This window comes from Misgurnus anguillicaudatus, chromosome 3 (genome assembly GCF_027580225.2).
Source record: "Misgurnus anguillicaudatus chromosome 3, ASM2758022v2, whole genome shotgun sequence".
In the NCBI taxonomy this organism is placed as follows: Eukaryota; Metazoa; Chordata; class Actinopteri; order Cypriniformes; family Cobitidae; genus Misgurnus; species Misgurnus anguillicaudatus.
In genome coordinates, this window is record NC_073339.2 from 32254852 (window position 1) to 32280947 (window position 26096).

Here is a 26096-nt window from a genome sequence, read left to right on the forward strand (position 1 = left end):
TGAAATGCATGGACATATTAACTCCAGTTTACTTAAATTCTTATACAGATATTACAATTTGTATGAAAAAACTGTACTATTAAATTAGTAAAAAAGCAAAACAACAGCATTGTTATTTGGACCCCATTTTAAAAAAAAAAAGTGTATTGCTATTGGTGCTGACTAATTCTGCATTGTTTGTTAGATAAGGCATGTTGTACCTTTTATAAAGGTTTGTTATTTGTTGTCTTGACTCTTTCCAAAGTTGTTTTTGTATTTTGTTTCGCAAATATAAGCTCTTATGTCATCTATTTTCTTAAAGTTATACTTTAAAGGTATGTTTTGACTAAATAAACTAAAATATTGTTTAGCCAATATATAAAACATTTAATTAAACATTATTTTTATATTTTATCCCTTGTTCTTTTGTTTGTTATATTTACACTATGGTATATTAGGCCTACAAAATGGTACAGTATGGTGTCACTACTTGCAAACACAGTCAAGTCAGCTGTTCTACAAAAACTATTTGAAAGGGGCCCACAGCCAAAAATAGACCAGAAAGTAAAAGGCTTATAAGGGGGAAAAACCAACGCAAACCAAAGTACAACCCAAAATAAACAAAAACAAATGATTACCCCCCTCATGGCTCAACTTGACAGTGAGACTATAAAACAACAAACAGGCACAGAACAGCAAACACAAGGGTATTAAACAGGGGAGGGGAGGGGAGGGGAAGGCAGGTGAAAGGGATGAACTAATAATTGGATTATTAACCAGTGAACAAGAGGTCACGGTAAAGACACAAAACAGGAGAGCACATGACACACAGAAAACAATGGCCATGTGCATCTAAACAAAACACAGCACATTATGCCTACAGCAGATGGCAAATAAAGATTGTGAGCCATGGGTTCAAGAGAAAACACAGGAACGCACTAATCACAGAAAACAGTAAACACAGAACATGAATTTAGACCCTGACACCATGAACCAGAACTAAGACGTAAGTGAACATGATAATGGAGCATTAGGACTGCAACCACACGGCACACATGTCAAACTATAAGTGATGGAACCCAGACTTCATGCTCCACCATAGACACAGCATGACAAAGAATAGCACATACTGTAGCAACAAGAAACACATCAAGGGTGCTGAAAATCAGACAAGAGACAATTGACCATGATGAGTCCATAACCTGAAACAAAGGACAAAACACCACAATAAGAATTCAGGATACAAAAACTCTGACACAAGGCAGTCACAATTCTGTTACCAGAAACAAACAGGGCTGACAGAACCATTGCTTTCTCAACAAAATGTGCAGAGCAATGAGTCCCCAGAACCCGGAGGTGTGGTATGGTCTAATATAGCATGACATACAGGCCACTAGATGGCGCTGTACTCTTCTAAACTCAGGTTGAGATGAAGAGAAGCAGAGGTGAAATCGTGTGAGAAGAGAGAGCTGTCATGAAGTGCATCAGCTGGGACGTTTAAAGGGACTGGAGTGCGTGCCCACGATCACAGTTTACTGAGGTATTTCTAATCCGAACGCGTGACAGATCGCGGATGAACCGCGAGCACAGACGCCCATTAATCTCCAGACTATGGGCTCAGACAACAGCTACAATAGCGAAACTGTAGTACTGGACATTTGATATTATCACTGTAGCAGCTAATAAGCTAACTAATTCCTGTCCTTACTACAATCACAGTTATATACAGAACGTTAAAATGAGAACGCACGAGCTTATACTTAAGAGCGTATATTTTATTCATACATTTCGCCAATCTCATTACTCGTTTTATGTCATTGTTTTATAAGCAGTTTATGAGGGTGGGCCCGTGCATTTAAAACTTAACTAGACGTTAATAAATGTCTTTGTGGCAGCTTGGTGCATTGTGCTTCAATACGGAATCGGATCTAATCTAACGCGTCGCGAATAAATTTATGGCACAAATTTGATCTAACAGCAAATATCTTCAGAATAAATAAATATTCGTGTGGGTAGGCTACTGTTAGCAGTATCCACATGATAATGATATTAATAATGTAATTTACTTTAGTATTAACTAAATTATAGTATATTGTTGTAGTATATTATACTGTAGTAATTGCTATTTGTTCATGTATTTTAAAGTGTTCTGTAGTACTTAACTGTAGTAAATTATAGTATTGTAACATATAGTAATCATTACACTTTTCCTTATGTATACCTATAGCTAGCTATTAAACTGTAGTAAATATATACTGTAGTATTTATTATAGTAAACTGCAGTAGAGTATATTAAATTATTACTACACGTTGTTAATGTATACTATATTATTGTGTAATGTTTTTGATATATATTGATTTGATAAACTGTAGTACTGTAGTATATTTTAGTATTAAACATTAGTTGAACTGCAGTTATAGTAAACTGTAGTATATTACATTAATTGCCTTACCTTTGTTCATTTGTAAACTAGTATTATGTGCAATAAACGTCAGAGAACAGATAAACTATAGTAAATTCTGTGATATATGTTAATAATTACAATATTACACTATAGTATCCAGGAATTTTAATACCGTTTACAGTAAACAAATACAAAAGTACCCTACAGATTTTTTTTACTTAAACAGTATGCTTGTTAGGTCTGTAGTTTATATTAGAAAATTAAATCATTGTTTGGAAATAGTAAATATGGTTTTATCTTAAAGGGGTAGTTCACCCAAAAATGAAAATTCTGTCATCATTTACTGTTACAAACCTGCTTACATTTTTTTGTTTTGATAAACACAAAGAAAAATATTTTGAGGAATGTTTGTAACCAAACCATTCATGAGCCCTATTTACTTCCATAGTATACCATATAATTTTTTCCTACTATGGAAGTGAATGGGGCTCATAATCAGTTTTGTGTTCATCAGAAAACAGACATTTATTTTCGTGAGTAAAAGATGACAGAATTTTTATTTTTGGGTATATCCCTTTAACTTTTATAACGTATAAGATAAAACATTTTATTATGATTGTCCTGTTTTAGTGTATGATCTAATTTGTTCATTGCTCTTCAGGTAAAGCCTCTGGGAGGCAGGAGGGACGGGTCAGCATGGCAGGTGCCGGGGCAAACGCCTCTGCTAACCCTGCCTGTAAAATCATGACTTTCAGACCCACCATGGAGGAGTTTAAAGACTTCAACCAGTACTTGGTGTATATGGAGTCTCAGGGAGCTCATCGTGCCGGCCTAGCTAAGGTTGGGTTTTTGCAGTGAATGTATGTTGTGTGTGTGAGCGATACTTATGTTGTATAACATAGCTGCAGCCGTTAATAGCTGTGTCACATTTTTTGTGTACAGAAACATAGGTTGTGTCTGAAATCGCATACTGTGACAGTAGGTACTGAATTAGATGAAGTACCTACATATCGACCGTTAAAACAGTAGGTACTATACACTCACCTAAAGGATTATTAGGAACACCTGTTCAATTTCTCATTAATGCAATGGTGTGGGGGATGTTTCTTGGCACACTTTAGGCCCCTTAGTGCCAACTGGGCATCGTTTAAATGCCATGGCCTACCTGAGCATTGTTTCTAACCATGTCCATCCCTTTATGACCACCATGTACTCATCCTCTGATGGCTACTTCCAGCAGGATAATGCACCATGTCACAAAGCTTGAATCATTACAAATTGGTTTCTTGAACATGACAATGAGTTCACTGTACTAAAATGGCCCCCACAGTCACCAGATCTCAACCCAATAGATCATCTTTGGGATGTGGTGGAATAGGAGCTTCATGCCCTTACATCCCACAAATCTTCATTAACTGCAAGATGCTATCCTATAAGTATGGGCCACATTTCTAAAGAATGCTTTCAGCAACTTGTTGAATCAATGCCACGTAGAATTAAGGCAGTTCTGAAGGCGAAAGGGGGTCAAACACAGTATTAGTATGATGTTCCTAATAATCCTTTATATTATGAATTTGGCCGTACTACATCTGCCATGTTGATACATCACATGACATATGCTAGTTGTTAACTGGAATGGCATTAAACAAGCGCAATTTAAACACAAGGGACAGCTGTTTAATACATATATTTGCATTTGAATAAAGCTGCGTTACCGCTTTCGGGCATTTTTTTAATAAAACAACTCTCCTACATCTTCTTCTTTGTTGGATAACTCCAGTCCTAGGGATCCCGATAGCAAAGTTTCCATTGAATGAACAATTCAGGATCTTGCCGGAAGTCGTAGGTCATTCGGGTACTTTTCACCTACTGTTTTTCGAATACTGTGATTTCGGATATACTACTCGCCTCGCCTACTGCTTTTCATCTACCATATAATATGGAAGTAGGCGATTTCGGACACAGCCATAGTATTTCTTGTTTGTGCACTTTGTGCTTGTTGCTGTACTTTACAATTTACGTTTTCAAAGTGGGCCAGTAGTTGAAAATCCATTTAAATTGAATAATACATGTAAAAGCCAATGATGTTTGTATTAAATATAATTTTATATTAAATGTAATTTTAATTTCAAATTAGAGAACCACTTAAAGGATATAAGCTAACTCAATAAATATTTAAATATAAAGCAATAAAGGTATTTAAACAAACGGTACATACAGTAAATCATTTCCATGCTTTTATTCGTCATTAGAAATTTACAATTTAGCATACTGTTTTTCATAAAGGTAAACGTGAGTATAACCACCCATGAATTAATGAAGCATAGTAACTCTTATTAGGTGAAGAGACAGATCTTTTTTAAACAGTTCACAAAAGAGACCGAAATATATTTTCTATTCACTCAAGTAATTTTATTTCAGAGCAATTGTTTGGAAGAATTAACCAAAGCACAATATAACCCCAAGATAAATTGTTTTTCTTGTAGGGGCATGGCGTCCATTTATGCTAATGAACCCCACGACTCCCCTCAGTTCAAACACTGCATGTGGAACAAAATTAATTCATCACTCCAAATACTTAAAGCCGATCTGAATTTTTTTGCAGGTTATTCCACCTAAGGGTTGGAAGCCACGCCAAAATTACGACGATATTGATGATTTTGTAATCCAAGCCCCTATACAGCAGATGGTGGCTGGCCAATCAGGACTCTTTACTCAGTACAACATCCAGAAGAAGCCTCTAACTGTGCAGGAGTTTCGGAGACTGGCCAACAGTGACATGTAAGTGACGCGCACCAAAATGCAACTGTTTGGATTGGAAGTAACATGCCACTATTCTACTCTTAACTACATTTAAAGGATGCAAATTAAGTTTGGCACATAATATGTTTTAGTGCATTTGCTGCTTTTATTTTTCCAGTCATATGCCAGAACCTATGAGCTAGGTTGTATTTGTATAAATGTAATTCATGTAATATTTAGGGGTGTAACAAGTTGCAGGTACCAGGTTTGTGTGCCTCAGTTCAAGTAGTTTATGATCAAATACTGTGTGCCATGCTAAATGCAGCTGTAAATGGCATTTTCTTTTGTGCTGTACTTTGTATTAAGTTTCCTTGAAATTATGGATTGTCTACAATTGTAAAGGCCATCAGGAGATGTGTGATTTACCTACTCAGGTACTGCACACCTCGATACCTGAACTATGAAGACCTGGAGAGGAAGTACTGGAAGAATCTGACGTTTGTCTCTCCCATCTATGGTGCTGATGTGAGCGGCACCTTCTACGATGAGGTGAGGATGCAGAATTTAAGAATAGTCTTAAATAGTTTTTAAATAATGAGTATGAATTTGTAATCATATATCTTTCTTCTGTTAAATTTACACTTGAATTAAAGATTTTTCATGCATGCATATATTTTAACAACTGTCCCCTTGAACTGAGCAACTTGTTGAAGTTATCAGATGTAAAAAACATGATGCTATAGTATATACTAAGGTTTTGAATGATTCTGTATAATTAAGTACTGTACAAATGCAATGTCCGATATATCCCGAAAATGAGTACAGTATCTTGTAACAGTAGTTGTGTGTATTGGTAAGTAGGTTGTAGTTGTGATTTTGTATACCTCTTGGATCTCAGGGCATTGATGAGTGGAATATTGGGCACTTGAACTCAATCTTGGATGTGATAGAGGAAGACTGCGGTGTGTCGATTCAGGGAGTAAACACACCATATCTGTACTTTGGCATGTGGAAGACCAGCTTTTCTTGGCACACAGAAGACATGGACCTCTACAGCATCAACTACCTGCACTTCGGCGAGCCCAAATCCTGGTAGGACACACTCATTGGATATGTATTTTAGAAATTATAGTCTTTACTTGATTTTCCAATTACTTTTGCCATTGAGCTTGTAACAAAAAAAGTTAAAAAACTAAATATATGTCCTAATTCTGCAGGTATGCAATCCCTCCAGAGCAAGGGAAGAGATTAGAGCGTCTCTCTATAGGTAAATATGTGCTCCTGTATAGCTCATTGGAATAGCATTGTGTTAAAGGAATAGTCTACTCATTTTCAATATTAAAATATGTTATTACCTTAACTAAGAATTGTTGATACATCCCTCTATCATCTGTGTGCGTGCACGTAAGCGCTGGAGCGCGCTGCGACGCTTCGATAGCATTTAGCTTAGCTTAGCTTAGCTTTTCTAAGCGGATTTAAAAGAGGATTTATGGCGTAGTAGCACTTTTGGGAGTACTTCGACTCGGCGCAGTAACACCCTCCCTCTCCCATTATGAGAGTGAGAAGGGGAGCGGACTTTTCAGGCGAGTCGAAGTACTCCCAAAAGTGCTACCACGCCACAAAACATAGCTCCTCCTCCAAATCCGCCCAGAAAAGCGCCACGCCCCATTTTGCACCACCAAACCTGCTCGTATAACTACTCGTCTTAAATAGGAAAAACGTTGATGTGTTTGGTCACTTCTAACTTTATCTCTAATTGGTACCATTGAATGAATGGGGCTAAGCTAAATGCTATCGAAGCGTCGCAGCGCGCTCCAGCGCTTACGTGCATGCACACAGATGATAGAGGGATGTATCAACAATTCTTAGTTAAGGTAATAACATATTTTAATATTGAAAATGAGTAGACTATTCCTTTAACAGCACAAAAAGGTTATGGATTCGAAACCAGAGAAAGAACACACATAAACATGTATATCTTGTAATGCACTGTAAGTCACTTTGGATAAACGTATCTGTCAAATGCATAAATGTAAAATTCATAAAAAAAATTTAGTTTTATGCAAAAGACCAAGTGAAAAGTAAATGGTTTTGTAAAACTGTACTGCATAAAACCAAACTTGAGCCTTAAAGGAAAACACCACAATTTTTCAATATTTTACTACGTTCTTACCTCAACTTAGACAAATTAATACATGCCTATCTTTTTTTAATGCGTGCACTTAATCTTTGTACAGCGCTTCGTGAATGTGTTAGCATTTAGCCTAGCCCCATTCATTCATTAGGATCCAAACAGGGATGAATTTAGAAGCCACCAAACACTTCCATGTTTTCCATATTTAAAGACTGTTACATACTGTAAGTAGTTACACAAGTGTGATGGCACAAAACAAAATGTGGCGATTTTTTTAAGCAGATGAAAAATTAGAACTATATTGTATGGCGGAAGATCACTTAGACCTCTGCCCGTAGTAATATTGGAGTAAGTTTGAATGAAAGGGGGAGTAGTCAGGAGTGATGATGTTACTGCACGCCAAGGTTGAAGTGCTGCAAACAAGTGCTCTTCCGCCATTTTTTATGCTTAAAAAAATCGCCACGATTTATTTTGTGCTGCCATACTTACTCGTTTTCCTTTTAATATTTTTGCAATTGTGTCTTTTACCTTGAGTCAAGATAAATAATAGTAAGTTAAAATGACTTGAAATTCTGAGTTGATCTAACAAAAAAATTTAAGAAAGTAAATAATTTTTTACAGTGTATATTTACCAGACGTAAAAGCAATTTATAGCAAATAATGTATTTGTTTCTATTTTCTATAATAGCTGCAAATTTACACATTTGCTGGAAAACGTTTTGTTTATAATTTTCAACCCATTTTAATCATTGATGCAAACACTATTGCTGTCAGACTAAACACATGTGCGTGACCATCAAACACAACAAAGTGACAACACAGCACTGGCCTGAACTTGTGACAGTTCTGTCAAAAACCCTAAAATGCTGTCACACTGGCCCTGGGTCCGGAGGCCATCCTTATTGTTTACCCCTTACAAATATGGTTTTGGAGTTGGAATGATAAATGTATTATTTTCCTTAGGTTTCTTTCCGAACAGCTATAAAAGCTGTGAGGCATTCCTGCGGCACAAGATGACTGTAATATCCCCTTCTGTACTAAAGAAATACAGCATACCATTTGATAAGGCAAGCCAGAGTCTTATAAAAAATATTTTAACCATTTTAACTGTTGTGAAGTCTTCACAATAAACTGATGACTTTTAACAGATTACACAGGAGGCGGGGGAGTTTATGATCACATTTCCCTATGGTTACCATGCTGGATTCAACCATGGCTTCAACTGTGCTGAATCCACCAACTTTGCCAGCATCCGGTGGATTGATTATGGCAAAGTTGCAACTCAGGTATTTACAGGCACTGTTGCTGGCTTTTTGGGAGTCTGTCGAATTGCTTTTGTGCAATTTTGTTTATTACCTACAGCTTATGAAGATATAGCACACCTTCATGTCTTGCAGTGTACGTGCAGTAAGGACATGGTGAAGATCTCAATGGACCCGTTTGTCAGACGATTCCAGCCAGAACGCTACCAGGCTTGGACACAAGGTAAAGACACATGCGCATTGGATCACACCCTAGCCACGCCTAGCACCACACCTGAGCTGCAGAGCTGGCTTCAGAGACGTCGGAGGAAAACACCCACCACCAAAAGGTATAAAGGAGTTGACCCGACACTCTAATCAAATATGCAAGCTAGATTTCTTGTGCCACAACTACAAATTTGACGCTGCAATAACACAAGTAGTGTCAGTGTTGCAATGTATGCTGTTATCTAGACCTTATTTTTTTGTCCATTAACAGTGTCCATTACCCACGTGCATGCTCCAAACAATCGAAAACCGTGGATACCACATCAGTGAGAAGGGGTGCTCGAAGGAGTAGAGGGGCAACTTTATCATCAGATAACAAGGAAGAGGAAAGCCTAGTGGAACACAAGAAAGAACAACAGCATTCAAATGAAATGAAAGGTTAGGATTTCATTTTATCTCTTAATCTACATTGTGTCTTTTATATTTAGCTTTGTTTGTCAGTGCGAATTTGCATGCAGTTTAGCGATTCACCTTTTTTGCAGTCATGTCAGCAGTAAATTATAATGAATCTAATGATGAAGAAGAGCCAATTACTAAGTGTGTCAGATTGTTGTAGTCTAAGGGCTCAGTCACACCAAAAGCGCTTTAAACGCTTGCAAACGCAAGGCGCGACGCACTGCCTTTTTTAAAAAAGAGAAGTGCAGCGCGGCTTTTCATATTGCTAAGCAACCACCGAGTCAGCTGTCTTGTCAATCAAATATTGAAGCGTGAGCGCTCTTTTGCTGTTAACTGTCATATTAGCAGAAACTTTAAAAAGAGGGCGCTTGCTCTGACCTTGTTTGAGGATAAGAGGAGCACAAACACGCAGGAGAGAGTGAGCGAGTGGAGTCCGGTTCTTCAAAGCAACTGTAAACTTCCCTCGCCACAACGTAAGGCCCGCCTCTCCCCTCATTCGATTGGACAATGGAAGACGCGAATGACGTCAGGCGCTCCTCCGCTCTCAGCGCTCCTTCAAAAACGCGTGCGCGGCAGGCGGCAGAAAACCGCAAGGCGCTCGGCGCGCATAAACAGCGCGCAAACGCGTCCTGCCCATAGAATATCATTCAAAAAAGGCGCCTGCAACTGCCATAAACGCTTTTGGTGTGACTGAGCCCTAATACATCTTTCGCAACTTAATGGCCTCGTACACACTGCATGTAAATTCGTTTGTCACTTCACTTTTTAGTGCTTATTCCTGTTTTGTACACGCACAAATACACTCTTTAGTGTATTACAGGACTGACAACCGCATTCTACAACCAAATTACAACTAGGGTTGTGCTATCTTCTATCGACATTAGTAAGACATATGGTCGAGGGCTTGTGGGCTTCACTTTGTGTGAGAGGGCTTGTAATGCGTGCGGCACAGACTCCTTCTCACACCTGAACTTATAGTGAGTGCTTCCTGGACTTTTGTTCGCACCTGAACTTGTAATGCGTACAACTCGACTCTTCCGCGCCCCTGAGCTTATAATATGAGAGGAATTACATGAGTAGTTCAATAATAATATTATGAAGTGACCAGAACACTTTTGTGCGCAAAGAAAACAAAACGAAAGATTTTATTCAACACTTTATTTTCCTTCTTGGTCCTTAATGCTGCGTTTACACCAACCATGTTTCAGGCGGCAAAATCGCGTCTACCGCGCCTAGTTTACCGCTTGAACAGTTTGAATGCATTCGCGCGTCTAGAGAAAGAAGTAGATGTGCGGAAAAAACAAGAATTTGATGGGCGTCAGGGGCAAAATCCGCTTCTTGTGGGAGGGGCAAGTGCTATGCGGTTGTCTGTTTGCAAGATGACTGATGTTGATTGTGCATTTATCGAGAGAGTCACTGGTTTGTATTTGGTAACCTTACTATAGGGGGAAAATAAACGGCGCGGGTCAATAAACGTCACGTGACTCAAAAGTGAAAAGTGTATTACAACTTACCAGGTTGCCCAATGTCCTCACTGACACTCTTCCAAGCGAGGTCCTTTTTATTCCTGTTTCTATAGAAATAAGAACTTGTGTCGTATAGCTCCGGGTGACTGCGCACGGAAAATATCAAGTGTTCCTTCAGGTTGAATGAGTGACTCCTGATTGGTTAACGTAACGCGGCGTGAAATTCCGCCAAAGTTGAAATTTTTAAACTGGGGCGTCAGTCGCAAATTCACGTCAAACACAAAATGCACAACATGCCCAAAAAGCACCATTCGCGCATACCCCGCGTACCGCGCCGGGCGCTCAATTCGCGTGAATGAGGCGGAAACGCGTCTTCCGCACCACGGCCAACGCCTCATTCGCGCTGCGAGACATCCAGACGCGCGTCAACGCGTCTTCACATTGACTTAACATTGAAATCACTCGCGCTTCACGCCTCTACAGTGGGTGGTGTAAACGCAGCATAAGTGCGCATTCACGAGCAGACTATGGGGCATGCTGCTGACGTGATCGCTGACATAGTTGCCAACATTTTTGTTTTCCCCTTTTTTATTTACAATGCAAACAATGCACAAATTACTTGCCAGCATTTTCGATGACGTGATCGCTGACGTAGTTGCCAGTGTTTTTTGTTTTTTCCTTTTTTTATTTACCATGCAAACATTGTAAACAATACTTAAACAGTAAACCTGTATAAATGCACACATTATTTTCCAGCATATTCTGTGTCTGATGTATGCTGGCATCAGGTTTAAAAAGGTTGCGGCCGTGACAGTGTTGCCAGCTGCCCTTAAAGTAAATCAGCTATTGTTTTTTGTCCACCAATCATGTGGCTTGTCGTAAATTAGTAAAAATTTGCAAATAAATGAATGAGTAAACTATTGCCCCTCCTCCCGATACTACCGTGTATCGGCGATCTCACAGGCTGACGATAGGATGATCTAACTATAGGGCACAATGCGCAACCGCATTTACTGAGACTTTGCACAGTGTGTACAGTACATAACCAAACTGAACAACTAGTTGTTGAAGAAGTATTTAAATGTGCATCATGGACATGACGGGTCTCTTTTCTGGAAAAATAAATGCCTAGAACTCTTCTTTATGCACGCTGCAGAAAATGACAGAGGCACGAGTGTTTGCTTACTAGGGTTGCCAGATCTTGAATAAAAAACAGTGAACAAGAAAAATCCAATTAGAAACCGAAATAAATCCAAATGCTTTACCTCAAAGATAAAAATATTGGGACCGGCACCTTTCTACTTTAATAACACCAAAAACTTGATCGGTTTGTAAGCCAGAAACGGTTAAGCATCAGAATGGTATGTAAGCACAAATACAACAAACAATGCCAAGAAGGAGGTTTATAGCAAAACATAACGCTGTAATATTATTTTGGTCAAAGCTTTTAATGATAACCACGCAAGACGGCAGAACGTTCCTATGGTTACCTCTTGTTTCAATCATTACATTTTCGGCACTCAGTCTTGTTCCGTACAGAAATGAAATGAACATATAGGGGATTCACTCCCGCATTTAAATGCGGTTGTCACTGCTGAAAGTTTGCAGTGTGTACGAAACCAACACTTGTAACTGACTTGTAAGATGGGAAATTGTGCTTTGTAATTTGCATTCAACACTAATGTTATGAGTGTGTAATTAGCAACACACTTTTAGTGAATTGGGTGTTAAAACTAACCAGCCAGTGTGGAAAGAAATGGCACTATCAGCAGCAACTTCAATATTTGCTTGTGTTTTTGTTTGTTCTTAGGGCTTGCTGGCTCATGCCGACAAATGTGCGTGGTTAAAGTGACAAGAGTACAAAGTGACTTGCTGGCCCAGTCCTCCAGACAACTCAGAGGCTCATCCCCAGAGAGACCCTTGACCCCTCCCCTCACGACTACATCCTGCCAGAGAGACCCTGATCTCGGTCGTACAAACGCTCAGGAGTGTTTAATGTTAGATGAAGATCAGGTGTCCATGAGCTTAAACTCCAATGTGCAGCCTGGACCTGAACCTGAATCTTTAGAGAGTGACATGACTGTAGGTGTGACTCCTAATTCACAAAGAACTGCTGAAAGTTCAAATCAGATGGTAAACTCGAACTGTGAATCTGCCTCTACACCTACTCCGCTGATCTCTTTACCATCCCTCGAATTCAGAGGTACTGCAGCTCTATTTTTGGAAAGTGGATCCCAGCAAGCTAAAATTGAAACGGACCACACAACTGCCGATATCTTGACTGAGAGCGGTATCGACTGCGGCGCATCAGCACTTTACACTGAACAAAGCTCAATCCATTTAGCCTCAGACTCCTCAGAACGCAAGACAAACTCTGGAATCCAACATGCTGCTTTATTTTCGGAAATGCCTCTATTGACGCCCGAGCTAACGGAAGATGAAAGATTGAATCCTCAATTTCTCGCACCAGAAATGCCCTCTCTTACTCTGGCTGTCCAAACTGACTCCAAAAAACTCCTACGTGATGATCCGAACACTAGTGCAGCACCTGCTCTCCATCTGGAAAACCCAAACTTACCTCCTGTTTTAACAGATGACATGGCAACTTGTTCTCAAAGCGCCTGTCCTCCTTGGTCTTTCACTACAACCCAAAAAGATCTCAGCCAATCACATAACTCAGACACTTGTATAGCAGAACTAGCATCTTCCACCTCAACGCAATGGGAACCCCCAGAAAAAAAGTTCAGACAGGAAGGACATAAATATACACTACCATTCGCAAACCAGACAACTCAACACAAGGACACACACACTTCCACAGTTCCACTGTCCGCTGAACAAATCCCTACTAACAGTCTTAAGCAATGTTCTGCAGTAGCAAACATGGCCTCTGAAATTTTTGACAGCTCATGTCCTCTTGATGTTTCATCAGATAACAAACAAACTACTGTGTGTGTTGAAGAACAGTCCAGCACTCTCACTGCATCTGCGAGCACATTTGTAGATTCCAAACCTTTCACTTCAACCATTTGGAAAAACCTCAGCTCCCAGAATCCCGCAGTGCTCATTGAAAGTTTGGAGCCTGAGCTGGCGGTGGGTATTTCCAAAGGTGCGAGCAGTCTCACAGACTACGCCCATGACTCACTTCCCTACACTATGTGGTCTGAATCGGGCTGCCAACCAGACAAGTTCCATGATTCTCCAAACTCTTCGCCTTGCACACAGGCCTGGGGCAACTTGGAACGCAGCTCCATGCAGTGCTCTGGGTCAGAGATGACACCAAACCTTCCTCCAGATTTACAGCTCCAGAAGATGGAAGTGGAAGCAGCTGAAACCTGTGTTCTTGGAGAGCAGACAGGCTCTCAGCAACTTCAGCCAGAGGAGATCAAAAGTCAAGAGTATTACGAAGGTGCCAAGTCGGAAAACGATGGGTCCGCAAGCGAATCGGATTCCTGTGAATCGGGAGATAAGTGTGCTGACAGCAGCAGCGAATCCAGTGATGAGAACGCTGTGAGCGACCCTGAATGTGGGGAAGCAGGTCTGGAGCCAGGGGAAGTGTGCACAGTGAGTTCTGGTGCTAAATTATGCAGCTTGTCCAAACCGGGTGTAATGAAACCAAGTGATAAATCAGGGATTAGCTTGAGTAGCCACACCCACAGTCTAATTTCATTGATCAAAAATACCTTTATAACTGCATGTTATGTAAGAAATGCACATTATGATTAGGCAGAAGAAAACCATTCTCACACACGAAGCAAGAATGTGTTAATTGTTTTGTGTTGTATATTTAAAGGAGAACACCACCGTTATTCAATATTTTAGTATGTTCTTACCTCAACTTAGACGAATTAGTACATACCTATCTTTTTTCAATGCGTGCACTTTTGATCTTTGTACAACACCTCATGAATGTGTTAGCATTTAGCCTAGCCCCATTCATTCCTATGGCTCCAAACAGGGATGAATTTGGAAGCCACCAAACACTTTCATGTTTTCCCTATTTAAAGACATGAGTAGTTACATGAGTAAGTATGGTGGCACAAAATAAAAGCGCTGTACAAAGATTAAAAGTGTACGCATTGAAAAAAAGATACGTATGTATTAATTCATCTAAGTTAAGGTAAGAACATAGTAAACTATTGAAAAACTGTGATATTTTCCTTTAGCATGTGTCACTTTGTGTTGATTTTGTCTTTAAATAAATTAAAGGGACAACACAAGTTGTGTTAAAACAACACTAAATGTTCCAAAACTAACACAGAGATGTGTCTAGTTAAGAACAACACATTTGTTTTAAGAGTGCAAGGAAATAAATTAAAAATTCAGTTGAGCTCATTGTCATTATACACAAATATATGAATTCACCAATCAGAATCAACTACAGTATTTTAGACAAAAAAATAAGCTCTGATCGGCTACATTTTTCATGCTACATTCCATTTTCTTAATTCCATTTGTTAACAGGTAGATAACTTGGTGCTGGAAACTAGTTTGGACACTATTTTTATATTGACATTTTACTAGCATGATAAAGATATTCACATATACACACAATAAAGGTGGCCACAATATCTTATGATTGTGCAAAGCATTGTATGAGTTATATTTTTCTTACGCTCACACCTTTCTCTCACATAGTATCACGTACAAACTGTTAAGAAGACCACCAAGAGTTGGCGTCACCCCCTGAGAAAGCCAACAGCCAGAGCTGTACCTAGTGCTGTAAAACAACAGACTGCCAGTGATGATGGTAAATGTTTTTTTCTTTTTGCTTTTTGGGCATTTATGGTTTTAATAGAGAGGACAGTGGAGAGATGGCAGTAAATCAGATAGGACAGATAGGGGAACAGGAGACAGGGAACAGCTGTTTAATATATGTATTTGCATTTGAATAGAGTTGCGTTACCACTTTTGGACATTTTTGAAAAAACAAACACCTCTCCTTCTTCTTTGTTGGATAACTCCTCTCCCGGGGGCTCGTGGGATAGTAAAGTGTCGAATAAACACTCTGTGATCTTGCCGGAAGTAATAGGTCATTCGGTTTCTTTTCGCCTACTGTTATGAATTCGGACATACTACACGACTCGCCTATTGCTTTTCGCCTACTTTTTTTTTTGGCAGACGCTTTTATCCAAAGCGACTTACAATGCATTACAAGGTATACATTTAATCAGCATGTGTGCTCCCTGAGTTCATACCCAAGACCTTTTCTATTGGTGATGCATTGCTTTACCACTGAGCTATAGACCGTTTTATCGGGTGCACGTGCGGTGCACAGTACGCGTCTGGTCTGAACTTTACCTCGAGTTTCAGTTTGTTTAATGATCTGACAATTTGCGAAACTGAACTCTTGAACAAATACCTCGTCGAAAATAACAAATATTTTGGTTTCCTAGGTAATCTATGTGTTGTTTATTTAGCTTGTTATGTAAATAAACTACGTTTAAAGGACAAGTTCGGTATTTTACACTTAAAGCCCTGTTTTCAGATTGTTTATGATGAAATAGAACGGTTTTGACTGAAATTTCGACATTTGCGGCTGCCCCGAGAGTTTTTGGGTGTTTGTGTTTTAGCTCCTACCTTTACGGTGTGTTTGGTGGTGCACTGGAACAATCCTTCCTGGAATGCATTGAACTTTCGTTTACAAAGACGTGAAACTTATCGAGTGGTCAGGGGTGCTCAATGACATGCTCACACAAAAATCGCGTTAAAAGACGCTTTCCAACAGCTGTTTTAGCATTCGTTGTTAACTTGTGGACCTATTTTTTCCAAACGCCCCACACCTGTACATTCTTCCGCTTAGAGCTTGAATAATAGACACTCCAGCCCAGTTGGTGGCGCTAATCCGCCATTGCCAATTGCAAGAATAGAAACAAAGTTCCCGGCGCGGAGTAATACCGTACCTCACAGCACAACTAATACAAGTCAATGGAGTTGGCAAAAACTACGATAAAACCTGTTGGAATGCGTATTTTGCAGCGATTTTTGTGTGAGCATACCAGTGAACACCCCTGACCACTCGGTGAGTTTCACGTCTTTGGAAACGAAAGTTTAATGCATTTTAGGAAGGATTGTTCCAGTGCACCATTAAACCCATTGAAAAGGTAGGAGCTGAAACACAAACACCCAAAAATTCTCCGGGCAGCCGCATATGTCGAAATTTCAGTCAAAACCGTTCTATTTCATCATAAACAATCTGAAAACAGGGCTTTAAGTGTAAAATACCGAACTTGTCCTGTAAAGTACTTTGTTGTTATTTATTCTTAGCGGAGTTTACCGGAAGTTACGTGTTGACCACGAAAGACGCTTGTTTATGTTGTTACTACTGAAACCGTCTATAGAATAAACCAGTTTATTTCTAGGGGTTCACATACTTTTTCTTGCCACTGTATTAGTATGGAAGTAGGTGGTTTTGGACATAGCGTATGACTTCGCTGTATGGGTGTAAATGTGCAGAAGTTCCACCACTGTTATCAGAACTGAACGCCATAAAAACCTCTAAAAATAAGACCTGCTTCAAACATCTTTATGTAGGAGCTTCATATGTTTTTTGTGCTCTTTTTTTGTGTGTATTTCAGCTGATAAATGACAATGAAAGTGCTTAATAATGTGTGTGTTTCAGAGACCACAGAGGAGTGTGAATCTAAAGAAGAGGAACCAGAGACTGAGGAATGGGCAAAACCTTTTGTTCATTTGTGGCAGCACAGGAAAGTCCATTTCCAATATGAAAGAGAGCACAACATGACTGCAGCTAAAACCGCTCCGCACTGTGCTGTTTGCACCCTCTTCATGCCTTACTGTCAGGTAACAAATGGAGACGGATACTGCAAACCTAGTTTAGGGTTTGATTTGTATGTATGTGCTAGAGTATGAGACAAGTTGTTTTTGCTTTCCTGCAGGGTGAAAATATGGATGAAAGAAAGCATGAAGTATTAACGAGTGCTGATACAGAGTCACAGGAGTCCCCGGAGCCACTGGAGGCAGGGTCGAGATCACGACCCCTCATCCCTGAAATCTGTTTTGCATATGAGGAGGGTCCTTGCCCATTAAACACACTCTTGGAGGAGGATGGATCCAGTCCTCTTGTGGCCTGCAACAATTGCTGTGTTCAAGTTCATGCCAGTATGTCTAAAAGATCACCTCACAACTTAGTAATTTCCAAATTTAAAAAGATAAATATATAGATAAAGGTATAATTGGTGTAACACAAGAAAAGAAATGTCGATGCTGCATTTTTTACATTTAAAGGGTGTGGTCCACTGTAAGTCACTAACATTCTGCCAATCAAATTTTGATGCTTCTAATCTTATAGATTGTGAGACTTTAGTCTGGATTTCGCATATACATAATACACATAATATACATATACACAGCCTGGATCACATATACATATAAGAGAATGTAAACATAGTTTATATAGTTTGATTGGTCCACAGGTTGTTACGGTGTTGCAGCTCATGACATCGGCACAGTGTGGACATGTGACCGATGTGAAAGCGGAGACCTGACAGCTGTATGTTATCATTCAATCAGTCAATGTTTTCTCTATTAGTATAATAACATACTTTTTAGTTTAACATTTGAGGAGCTCAGATGCAAAACTTGCTCACATGCAAGTGTGTTTGACATGTTTTTTGTAAAGGAGCTTTTTTTATCACACTCTTAAATGATTCTGCCAACAAACCAGCAGGGTTTAGTCGCATTAGAGGCCGGGATTAGTCGGATTTAAAGCAAAAGTATATAATGAACGTATATTAGTTAAAGGGGACATTTCACAAGACTTTTTTAAGATGTCAAATAAATCTTTGATGTCCCCAGAGTACATATCAGTCCTTCCAGAAAAACGCGGATTTTTTTGGTGATTGTTGCGGGCAAAAATCCTTGATCTTGCGGCACGTTTTCTTAAAACAGTTTGCAGCTTTTCAATTAACTTTCTGCTAAGATATATGTGATTTTTGCTACGAAAATGCGGGAATTATGAAATCATGCAAGCCCTGCATATTTTGCGCACAGAAATCTGCAATTTATGCTGCGAAAGTGTGGCATATTTGAAAAAATGCAGCCCTCGCAGACTTTGGCTGATTATGCGTTGAATCATGCGATCGCATAATCGCGTTTTTCTGGAGGGGCTGACATATCATATAGATCATTTATTATAGCATGTTAAAATTGCCACTTTGTAGGTGTCAGTAGTTTTTGAGTTGTGTTTATTTAAATGCAAATGAGTTGATCTCTGCACTAAACGGCAGTGCCATGGTTGAATAGTGCAGGGGTGGTATTATTCCCTTGTGACATCACAAGGGGAGCCACATTTCAATGACCTATTTTTTTCACATGCTTGCAGAGAATTGTTTACCAAAACGTAGTTACTGGGTTGATCTTTTGCATATTTTCTAGGTTGATAGAAGCACTTAAACATGGAAAAAAATCAGATTTTCATGATATGTCCCCTTTAAAATCATTATCTCATTTTTGCATCTGAGCTCTTCATTTGTTTGCACAGAAAAAAAATATTCATGTCTATATGTTTCTATCATTATTTTTTAAACAGGGATGCTGTTTGTGTAACCTAAGAGGAGGTGCTTTAAAAAGAACTTCAGACAACAGGTATAGTTAATATAGTGTTGTGTAATACAAAAAACAAGCCAGAACGCTGGTGCTTTTACACACATTCTCCAGTAGTTAAAATAGACACATTAAGCAATCAGGAGTTCAGCAGGCCAGTGTTTTAAAAAAAAAGGCTTATGAATTATACAATCTGTAGATGGGCCCATGTGATGTGCGCTGTGGGTCTCCCTGAGGTGAAGTTCATTGACGTGGTGAAGAGAGCTCCTATTGACGTCAGTGCCATACCTGTACAGAGATATAAACTGGTAAGTAAACACAAATGTATATTCTATGTTAATACTAAATATATGAATATGGGGACAATGTATGTTTGCAGAACATCTATTTGAATTGGTGAGTTGGTCCTGCATTTGTTGGTTTAACGGTGTTCCTTCTTCTGGGAAGGCTGTCCACTAGATGTTTCAACCAGTGCCAGTGGAGATCTGTTCCCAGTTTATTTTTCAAATCATCCCAACTATTTTTAGTGGGGTTGAGGAGTTGAAGGACAAGTTCGGTATTTTGCACTTGGTGCCTGTTTTCGGATTGTTTGTGATGAAGTAGAGCGGTTTTGACTGAAATTTGGACATATGATGCTGACCTGGGAATTGTTCTGTTTCTGTTGTGTCACCTCCCGCCTCTGCAGTGGCTGCGTGGTGCACTGGAGCAATCCTTCCTAAAATGCATTAAACTTTCGTTTACAAAGACGTGAAACTCACCGAGTGGTCAGGGGTGTTCGCTGGTGTGCTCACACAAAAATCACTGCAGAAGATGCTTTCCAACAGGTGTTTTACCATTCGTTGTAAACTTGTGGACCTATTTATCCAAACGCCTCACACCCGTATATTCTTCCGTTGATAGCTTGAATAATAGACACTCCAGCCCAGTTGGTGGCGATAATCCACCTTTGCCAATTGCAAGAATACAAACAAAGTTCCCGGCGGCGGAGTAATACCGTACCTCACAGCACATCTAATACAAGTCAATGGAGTTGGCAAAAACTATGATAAAACCTGCTGGAAAGCATCTTTTGCAGTGATTTTTGTGTTAGCATGTCGGTGAGCGCCCCTGGCCACTCGGTGAGTTTCACGTCTTTGTAAACGAAAGTTTAATGCATTTTGGGAAGGATTGTTCCGGTGCACCTATGCAGCCGTTGTGGAGATGGGGGCTGATACATCAAACACCTGAAAATTCTAGGGCCAGCATCATATGCCCACCTGTTTGTAATGGGTGCCAAGCACATTAATTTGAAAGTGGTGTCCAAATAAAGGACAGTTAAGGGTTGTCAAACATCTATAAAATTGTATGTAAATGGGTTTTTAAAAGCCCATAAGAAGTTTAATGTTCCTTAGAGCATCAGTGTAGAAATAAGTTATGGCTGTGTATCCACTAAATGGTTTTTAGCCAGCAGGTGCTTTTCTAAAAAAAGCCCAGTTGTGGGCATTTGAAGCGCTTTCAAAATGCTTTGATACTGTATATCCACAGAAAGAAGTATCTGACATCGCAAATAGTTTGTTTTGTTAACAATTATTGAGTATAGAAATGTTGACCCAATGTGTGGTAACATGGTGGCCCTTTTTATACTCGCTATTAAGATGCATTTTGGTCAATAGGGTCACAAGCGGATGATAGATACACATGCCTATTCACACCTGGTGTTTTAATCCGTCCCTTTTGTCCACTTTCAACCGCTTCTGTCCTGATAGTTTTTTAGGGGAATGGTCTGTGGGGGGAGTCTCTCTGCTTTCGTTAAAACACGAACGGAAGAAATGACAGGTTTTAGTTGACGCATACTAATATTATGTGTGTGCATGCTGCTTGTGTTGTCAGTAAACATGCTACACAACGTTTTGTACATGCACACGTAAGTGCTTTCTCAGACATTTCAGAGCAATTGATGAAACTTTCACGTGCTCGTAAAATGAAACAAGATGAAAGAGGCAAAGAGCATCCGATTTAGTTTTATATAATCAGCATACTGGAATAAGCTCTTTGGTGTACACAGTTATAAACAACTGTTACTCTGTTCATACACATTCAAATTTTCCTCTTTCTCTTTCTGTCTGTAGAAGTGTATATATTGTCGTAACAGGATAAAAAAGCTGTCTGGGGCGTGTATTCAGTGCTCATGTGGACGTTGTCCCACATCTTTCCATGTCACCTGTGCTCATGCTGCCGGAGTGCCCATGGAGCCTGATGATTGGCCGTATGTGGTTTTTATCACCTGTCACAGACACCAATCACGGAGCTCAAGTGCTGTAAGTGTAGACCACAAAAATAGATGAATTGATCTCAAAACCACTTATACAGCCATATTGATTGGAAATAATGCTTTTAGATTTTTTCAGCTTGTCAAGGGTTTTCCGCTTCACCTTTATTGATGTGCTGTCTGTTCTTGTTTTCCGATGGTATTTTACTTAATTTTATAACACAGAGTATGTGATGTTCGTAAACGTACAGTATAGTTCATGTATTAAAAATATGAAAATTCTCACATAATTTATCCATCCTCATGTCATCCCAGATCTTATATGGGGATCATCATGGCAAAGCTCCAAAAGCACATACATCCATCATTAAAGTAATCCAAATGACACCGGTGGGTTTATTTATTTCTTCTGAAGCCAAAGAATCAATATTTAATAATGAATATTAAAAAAAAACATTCACTGCATCACTTTTTAAAATTCTAATTAAGATATTGCCAAACATCTACTACATTGTCATCTTGGGGTAGTTAAACCATCTTGACATCTTTCAAATATTATGATGAATTTTAATCTGCTTTTTAAGTCTGACGTCATGCACCGCTTCCAGGTCCAACCGATCTCAAATGCCATAGGCAAATAACAGAAAATGCAATACTGCATAATGCAAAACTACCAACCACCCCTGATCCTAATTTTTATCTCCATAACAAAATCCGAGAAGACATGGACTCATGGACATGAGTTTTTTCAAATTATTATTGCTGTCTGTGATTCTGTGAATTGTCACTTAAATGTGTGATATGAATAAATAGTGTCCTAAACGGCTGTTTAAATAATATACTCTATTGAAATTAGCTGAGTATTGGACCCGTAAACAGTATTCATTACGTCATGAAATAAAAAGTGGATTATGAAATTTAAAAATTTATGTATATTATTGTAATTGTTCTACTGTGTGATTTGCATTTTGTGTTTTTTTGTGAGAAATTTAAGGAATAGCCCACATTTTGCAAAAATTGAAAGTCACGGGGGTGAATAATTAAGATCACATTTTAATTAAAGGCACGATGTGTAATTTTCATTGCTAGAACAGCAACAACTGGCTACAGCTTGATGATGCTTTAAAGGGCGTGGACCTATGGGGAGTTATAGTCTTCACCTTAAGTGTCAATAAGAATTGATCTGACAGGACTTCATGCTCATGAATGATGTAACAAAACCGTTACATTATGATGTACGCCCTTGATAGAAGCCGCAACAAATCAGAGTGCTAGACGTGACTCCTTCCGCATACAAACTAGTACTACTGCTTGCGCCATTGTGCATATTGATCAGTGTATGACAACTATTGCGATCTACTTTTGAATAGCTCTGGCGATACTTTGATGTCAGGGGGGACAAAGTGAAACACACCTTTGGATTATATGGCGGATATATATTTGTGGAAAGTGCTTTTTGGGCATATTTTAATGCAAAAATCTTACATATTGTGCCTTTAATTATTCCTTAATTAGAACTCAGACATAAGCATTTTGTCATTGACACAATATTTTTTTTCTCTGCCCAGAAAGTGAAAGTGAGCAGGAGTGAATTGACAGTGGGGCAGACGGTGATCAGCAAGCACAAGAACCTGCGTTACTATAGCTCCCGTGTTACACAAGCAACAGCCCAAACATTTTATGAAGTTATGTTCGACGATGGTTCATTCAGCAATGATACATTCCCTGAAGACATTGTGGTAAATGTTGCTATCACTTCTATTGATAATAACTATTACTAACTGTACTAATCCATAGAAACGAACAATTAATCGCGTTAAACATTAAAACAATATTCTTTAACATTATTATGCTTTTAGCGTAGATTATAGAATGTATTATAGGGTATGTGATGTATAAAAACAAATATAAAAACATATAAAAATAATTAAACAAATGTAATATTTAAAAATATAATATTGCCTTTAAGATACTAAACAAATGCATAGCTATATTTCTTAAGTTATGTGTATGCTTACAAAGTCTCCCTATACGGTTTCTCTTATACATATGTGAGAACAACATTGTTAGTATGGCCCAGTGTTAAAGGGATAGTTCGGCCAAAAATGCTATTAAAGGTGCAGTGTGTAAATTTTAGCAGCATCTAGTGGTGAGGTTGTGAATTGCAACCAAGGCTCAGTCCACTACTCACCCCTTGCTTTTGAAACACATAGAGAAACTATGATAGGCACCACCGGACAAACATGTCATCGTCGGAGAGGACTTAGTAAAAAATGTTGTCCGTTAAGGGCTTCTGTAGAAACATGGTGGCCCAAAATGGCGACTTCCGTGCAAGGGGACCCTCCTTGTATGTAGATAAAAACATCTCATTCTAATGTAATAAAAACATAACGGTTGATTATGAAAGGTCTTTTTAAACCCCTGATCATATTGTTTTGAATAATATTTTGCATTTATGTCAAGAGACCCTATTAAAAATTACACACTGCACCTTTAACCCATGATTTACTCACCCCGAAGCTGCCGAGGTGCATATGTCCATAATTTTTCAGTTATTTTAGAAAATGTTTTATATTTTTTGGTTAATCAAATGTAAAGTTACGTGGTCCACGTCCTTCAAGTCAAAAAAGTGTGCATCCATCCTTCACAAAATAAATCCAAACGGCTCCAGGATGATAAAAAAAGGCCATCTGACGGTAATCTGTGCCGTTTTGTTGTAGAAATTTCCACATTTGAAACTTTATAAACGCAAATAACTAGCTTCCGGTAACGCTGCCATCTTTGTCGCGTACGCATTCAAGATGAGAAGCGTACGCAGTTTACGGAGGTTTCTCTGCTGCTCCCTCCCTCCGCAATTGTCATACGTCACTAAGAAAAGTGCGTACACTACGCTGATACCCTCTCCTGAACCCTCAGGGGACCTTTGTTTGTCATCCTGGAGCCGTTTGGATTTCTTTGGGGAGGGATGTATGCACATTTTTTGGACTTGAAGGAGCTGGACCCCATGACTTTACTGTTTAGCAGCTGGAAGATCTAAAACATTTTCTAAAATAACTGAAAATGTGTTTGTCTGAAAAATTATGGACATATGCATCTCGGCCAGCTTCGGGGTGAGTAAATCATGGGTTTAATATAATTTTGGGCCAACCTATCCCTTTAACAATCTTTCTGAGTGAAATCAAATTCTCCTTCCCTCTACAGAGCAGAGATTGTGCCCAGCTTGGGCCTCCTGAGGTCGGGGAGGCTGTGCAGGTGAAATGGCCCGATGGACTTTATTATGGAGCCAAGTACCTTGGCTCCAACACTACATATATGTACCAGGTATACACCAGCACAACATAACCTCTCTGTATCTCCCATATAAATGTCAAGTGATGCTACACCATCTTGTGTCGTTGTATGTGCAAGGTGGAATTTGAAGATGGATCTCAAGTATTAGCAAAGAGAGAGGACATTTACACTTTGGATGAAGACCTACCCAAAAAAGTCAAAGCGCGTCTGGTGAGTTCTCAGTTTATATAATCCTATTTTTTTGTTACAGTAAGCTACAGTTTGTACTATTTTCATGTTTTGATCAATTGTTTTTCTGTGTTGTGTGGTGAATGCTTGATTTGGTTGTATTGGTTGCGTGATTGCGTTTTGCAGTCCACAGCTTCAAGCATGCGTTTCCAGGATGCCTTCTTCACAACACAAGCTGAACGAAAAAGGCGACGCACACCAAATTCCCGGTTCCAGACAGATTACATCGCTCATATTAGCCCTCGAACCTTCGCAAGGGCCTTGGAAACACATAGCAGCAAATACAACTGACTGTTTGCAATTTCGTCATTCAAGATTGTGTATCAGTGAGCCCATGATTTTTAAACGTTGCAGAAATACTGTGGTCTCATATGTCAGGGACAAGAATGTTTTTCTAAATTAGAAGTTTCTCCTGTTATATTCCAGAGGTTTTTCTGGCCTCTAATGGTATTCTGTAGCATTGTAATCTCATAATTGTCCCCAACACTGTTCAGACTAATTTTTCCTGCATGCTTGCTTTGTAAATTATTCGTCTTGTCCCATGCACCATTACTAGTCACTAACACTACAAGCCTTGAGCTTAACAGTATAAATGTCAAAGTTGCTACTGATGTCCAGCAAAGCACATGTCACCTTTTACTTAAAGCTTTTTTATTTATTTTGGGGTTTATTCTTTCTTTTCTAAGTGGTGCTTAAAGCTGTTGAAAAAATGAGAGATTTATGTTTGCTTTGTGAACTGTGTGTTGACCTCAGCTGAATAAACACACACTCTTCATATGGATTCACAATTGGAGAAAAACTAAAGAACTTTCTTTTTTCACTGTTTTTTTTTCTTACCGTTTTGCCAGTTTATTTACAGCTGTAGTTGTTCTAAAGGGCCTATATATATATATATATATATATATATATATATATATATAATTCATCAGTACTAAATGAATGCAATTACACTGATTTTACAACTTATTTTGAAAAACTTGCAAATATTGTTGCCATTAAAGGTATTAAAATATGGCATAGGAATGCTAAGGCACTTCCAAAAACACCTCTTTTGAATAAGGGTATTGTTTTATAAATTCTAAAGTCCCAAGAGGTTTTGGATGTTGTTGTTTT

The 26096-nt window shown here is 38.9% G+C and overlaps 1 protein-coding gene across 5 annotated transcripts; it reads left to right on the forward strand.

The window, feature by feature from the left end:
• Window positions 1–1368: 1368 nt before the first annotated feature.
• On the forward strand, window positions 1369–25790 carry kdm4c (lysine (K)-specific demethylase 4C). Of its 5 annotated transcripts, XM_055205500.2 has the most exons (22): window positions 1369–1519; window positions 3046–3224; window positions 4990–5165; window positions 5561–5675; window positions 6025–6218; window positions 6344–6393; window positions 8224–8327; window positions 8409–8546; window positions 8658–8851; window positions 9001–9167; window positions 12462–14215; window positions 15290–15401; window positions 17274–17455; window positions 17551–17773; window positions 18088–18164; window positions 19203–19258; window positions 19416–19524; window positions 21325–21513; window positions 23033–23203; window positions 24666–24785; window positions 24873–24965; window positions 25110–25790. In XM_055205500.2, the coding sequence occupies exons 2-22, from the start codon at window positions 3081–3083 to the stop codon at window positions 25272–25274; spliced, it is 4533 nt and encodes a 1510-aa protein (XP_055061475.2). In that variant the 5' UTR covers window positions 1369–1519; window positions 3046–3080; the 3' UTR covers window positions 25275–25790. The 5 variants fall into 5 exon arrangements, with proteins under 5 accessions (XP_055061475.2, XP_073720774.1, XP_073720750.1 ...); XM_073864649.1 differs by lacking the exons at window positions 1369–1519; window positions 3046–3224; window positions 4990–5165; ... (1 more) ...; window positions 6025–6218; window positions 6344–6393 and adding an exon at window positions 21780–21854 and having other exon boundaries at window positions 8170–8327; XM_055205501.2 differs by lacking the exons at window positions 1369–1519; window positions 3046–3224; window positions 4990–5165; ... (2 more) ...; window positions 6344–6393; window positions 21325–21513 and adding an exon at window positions 21780–21854 and having other exon boundaries at window positions 8170–8327.
• The last annotated feature ends 306 nt before the right edge of the window (window positions 25791–26096 follow it).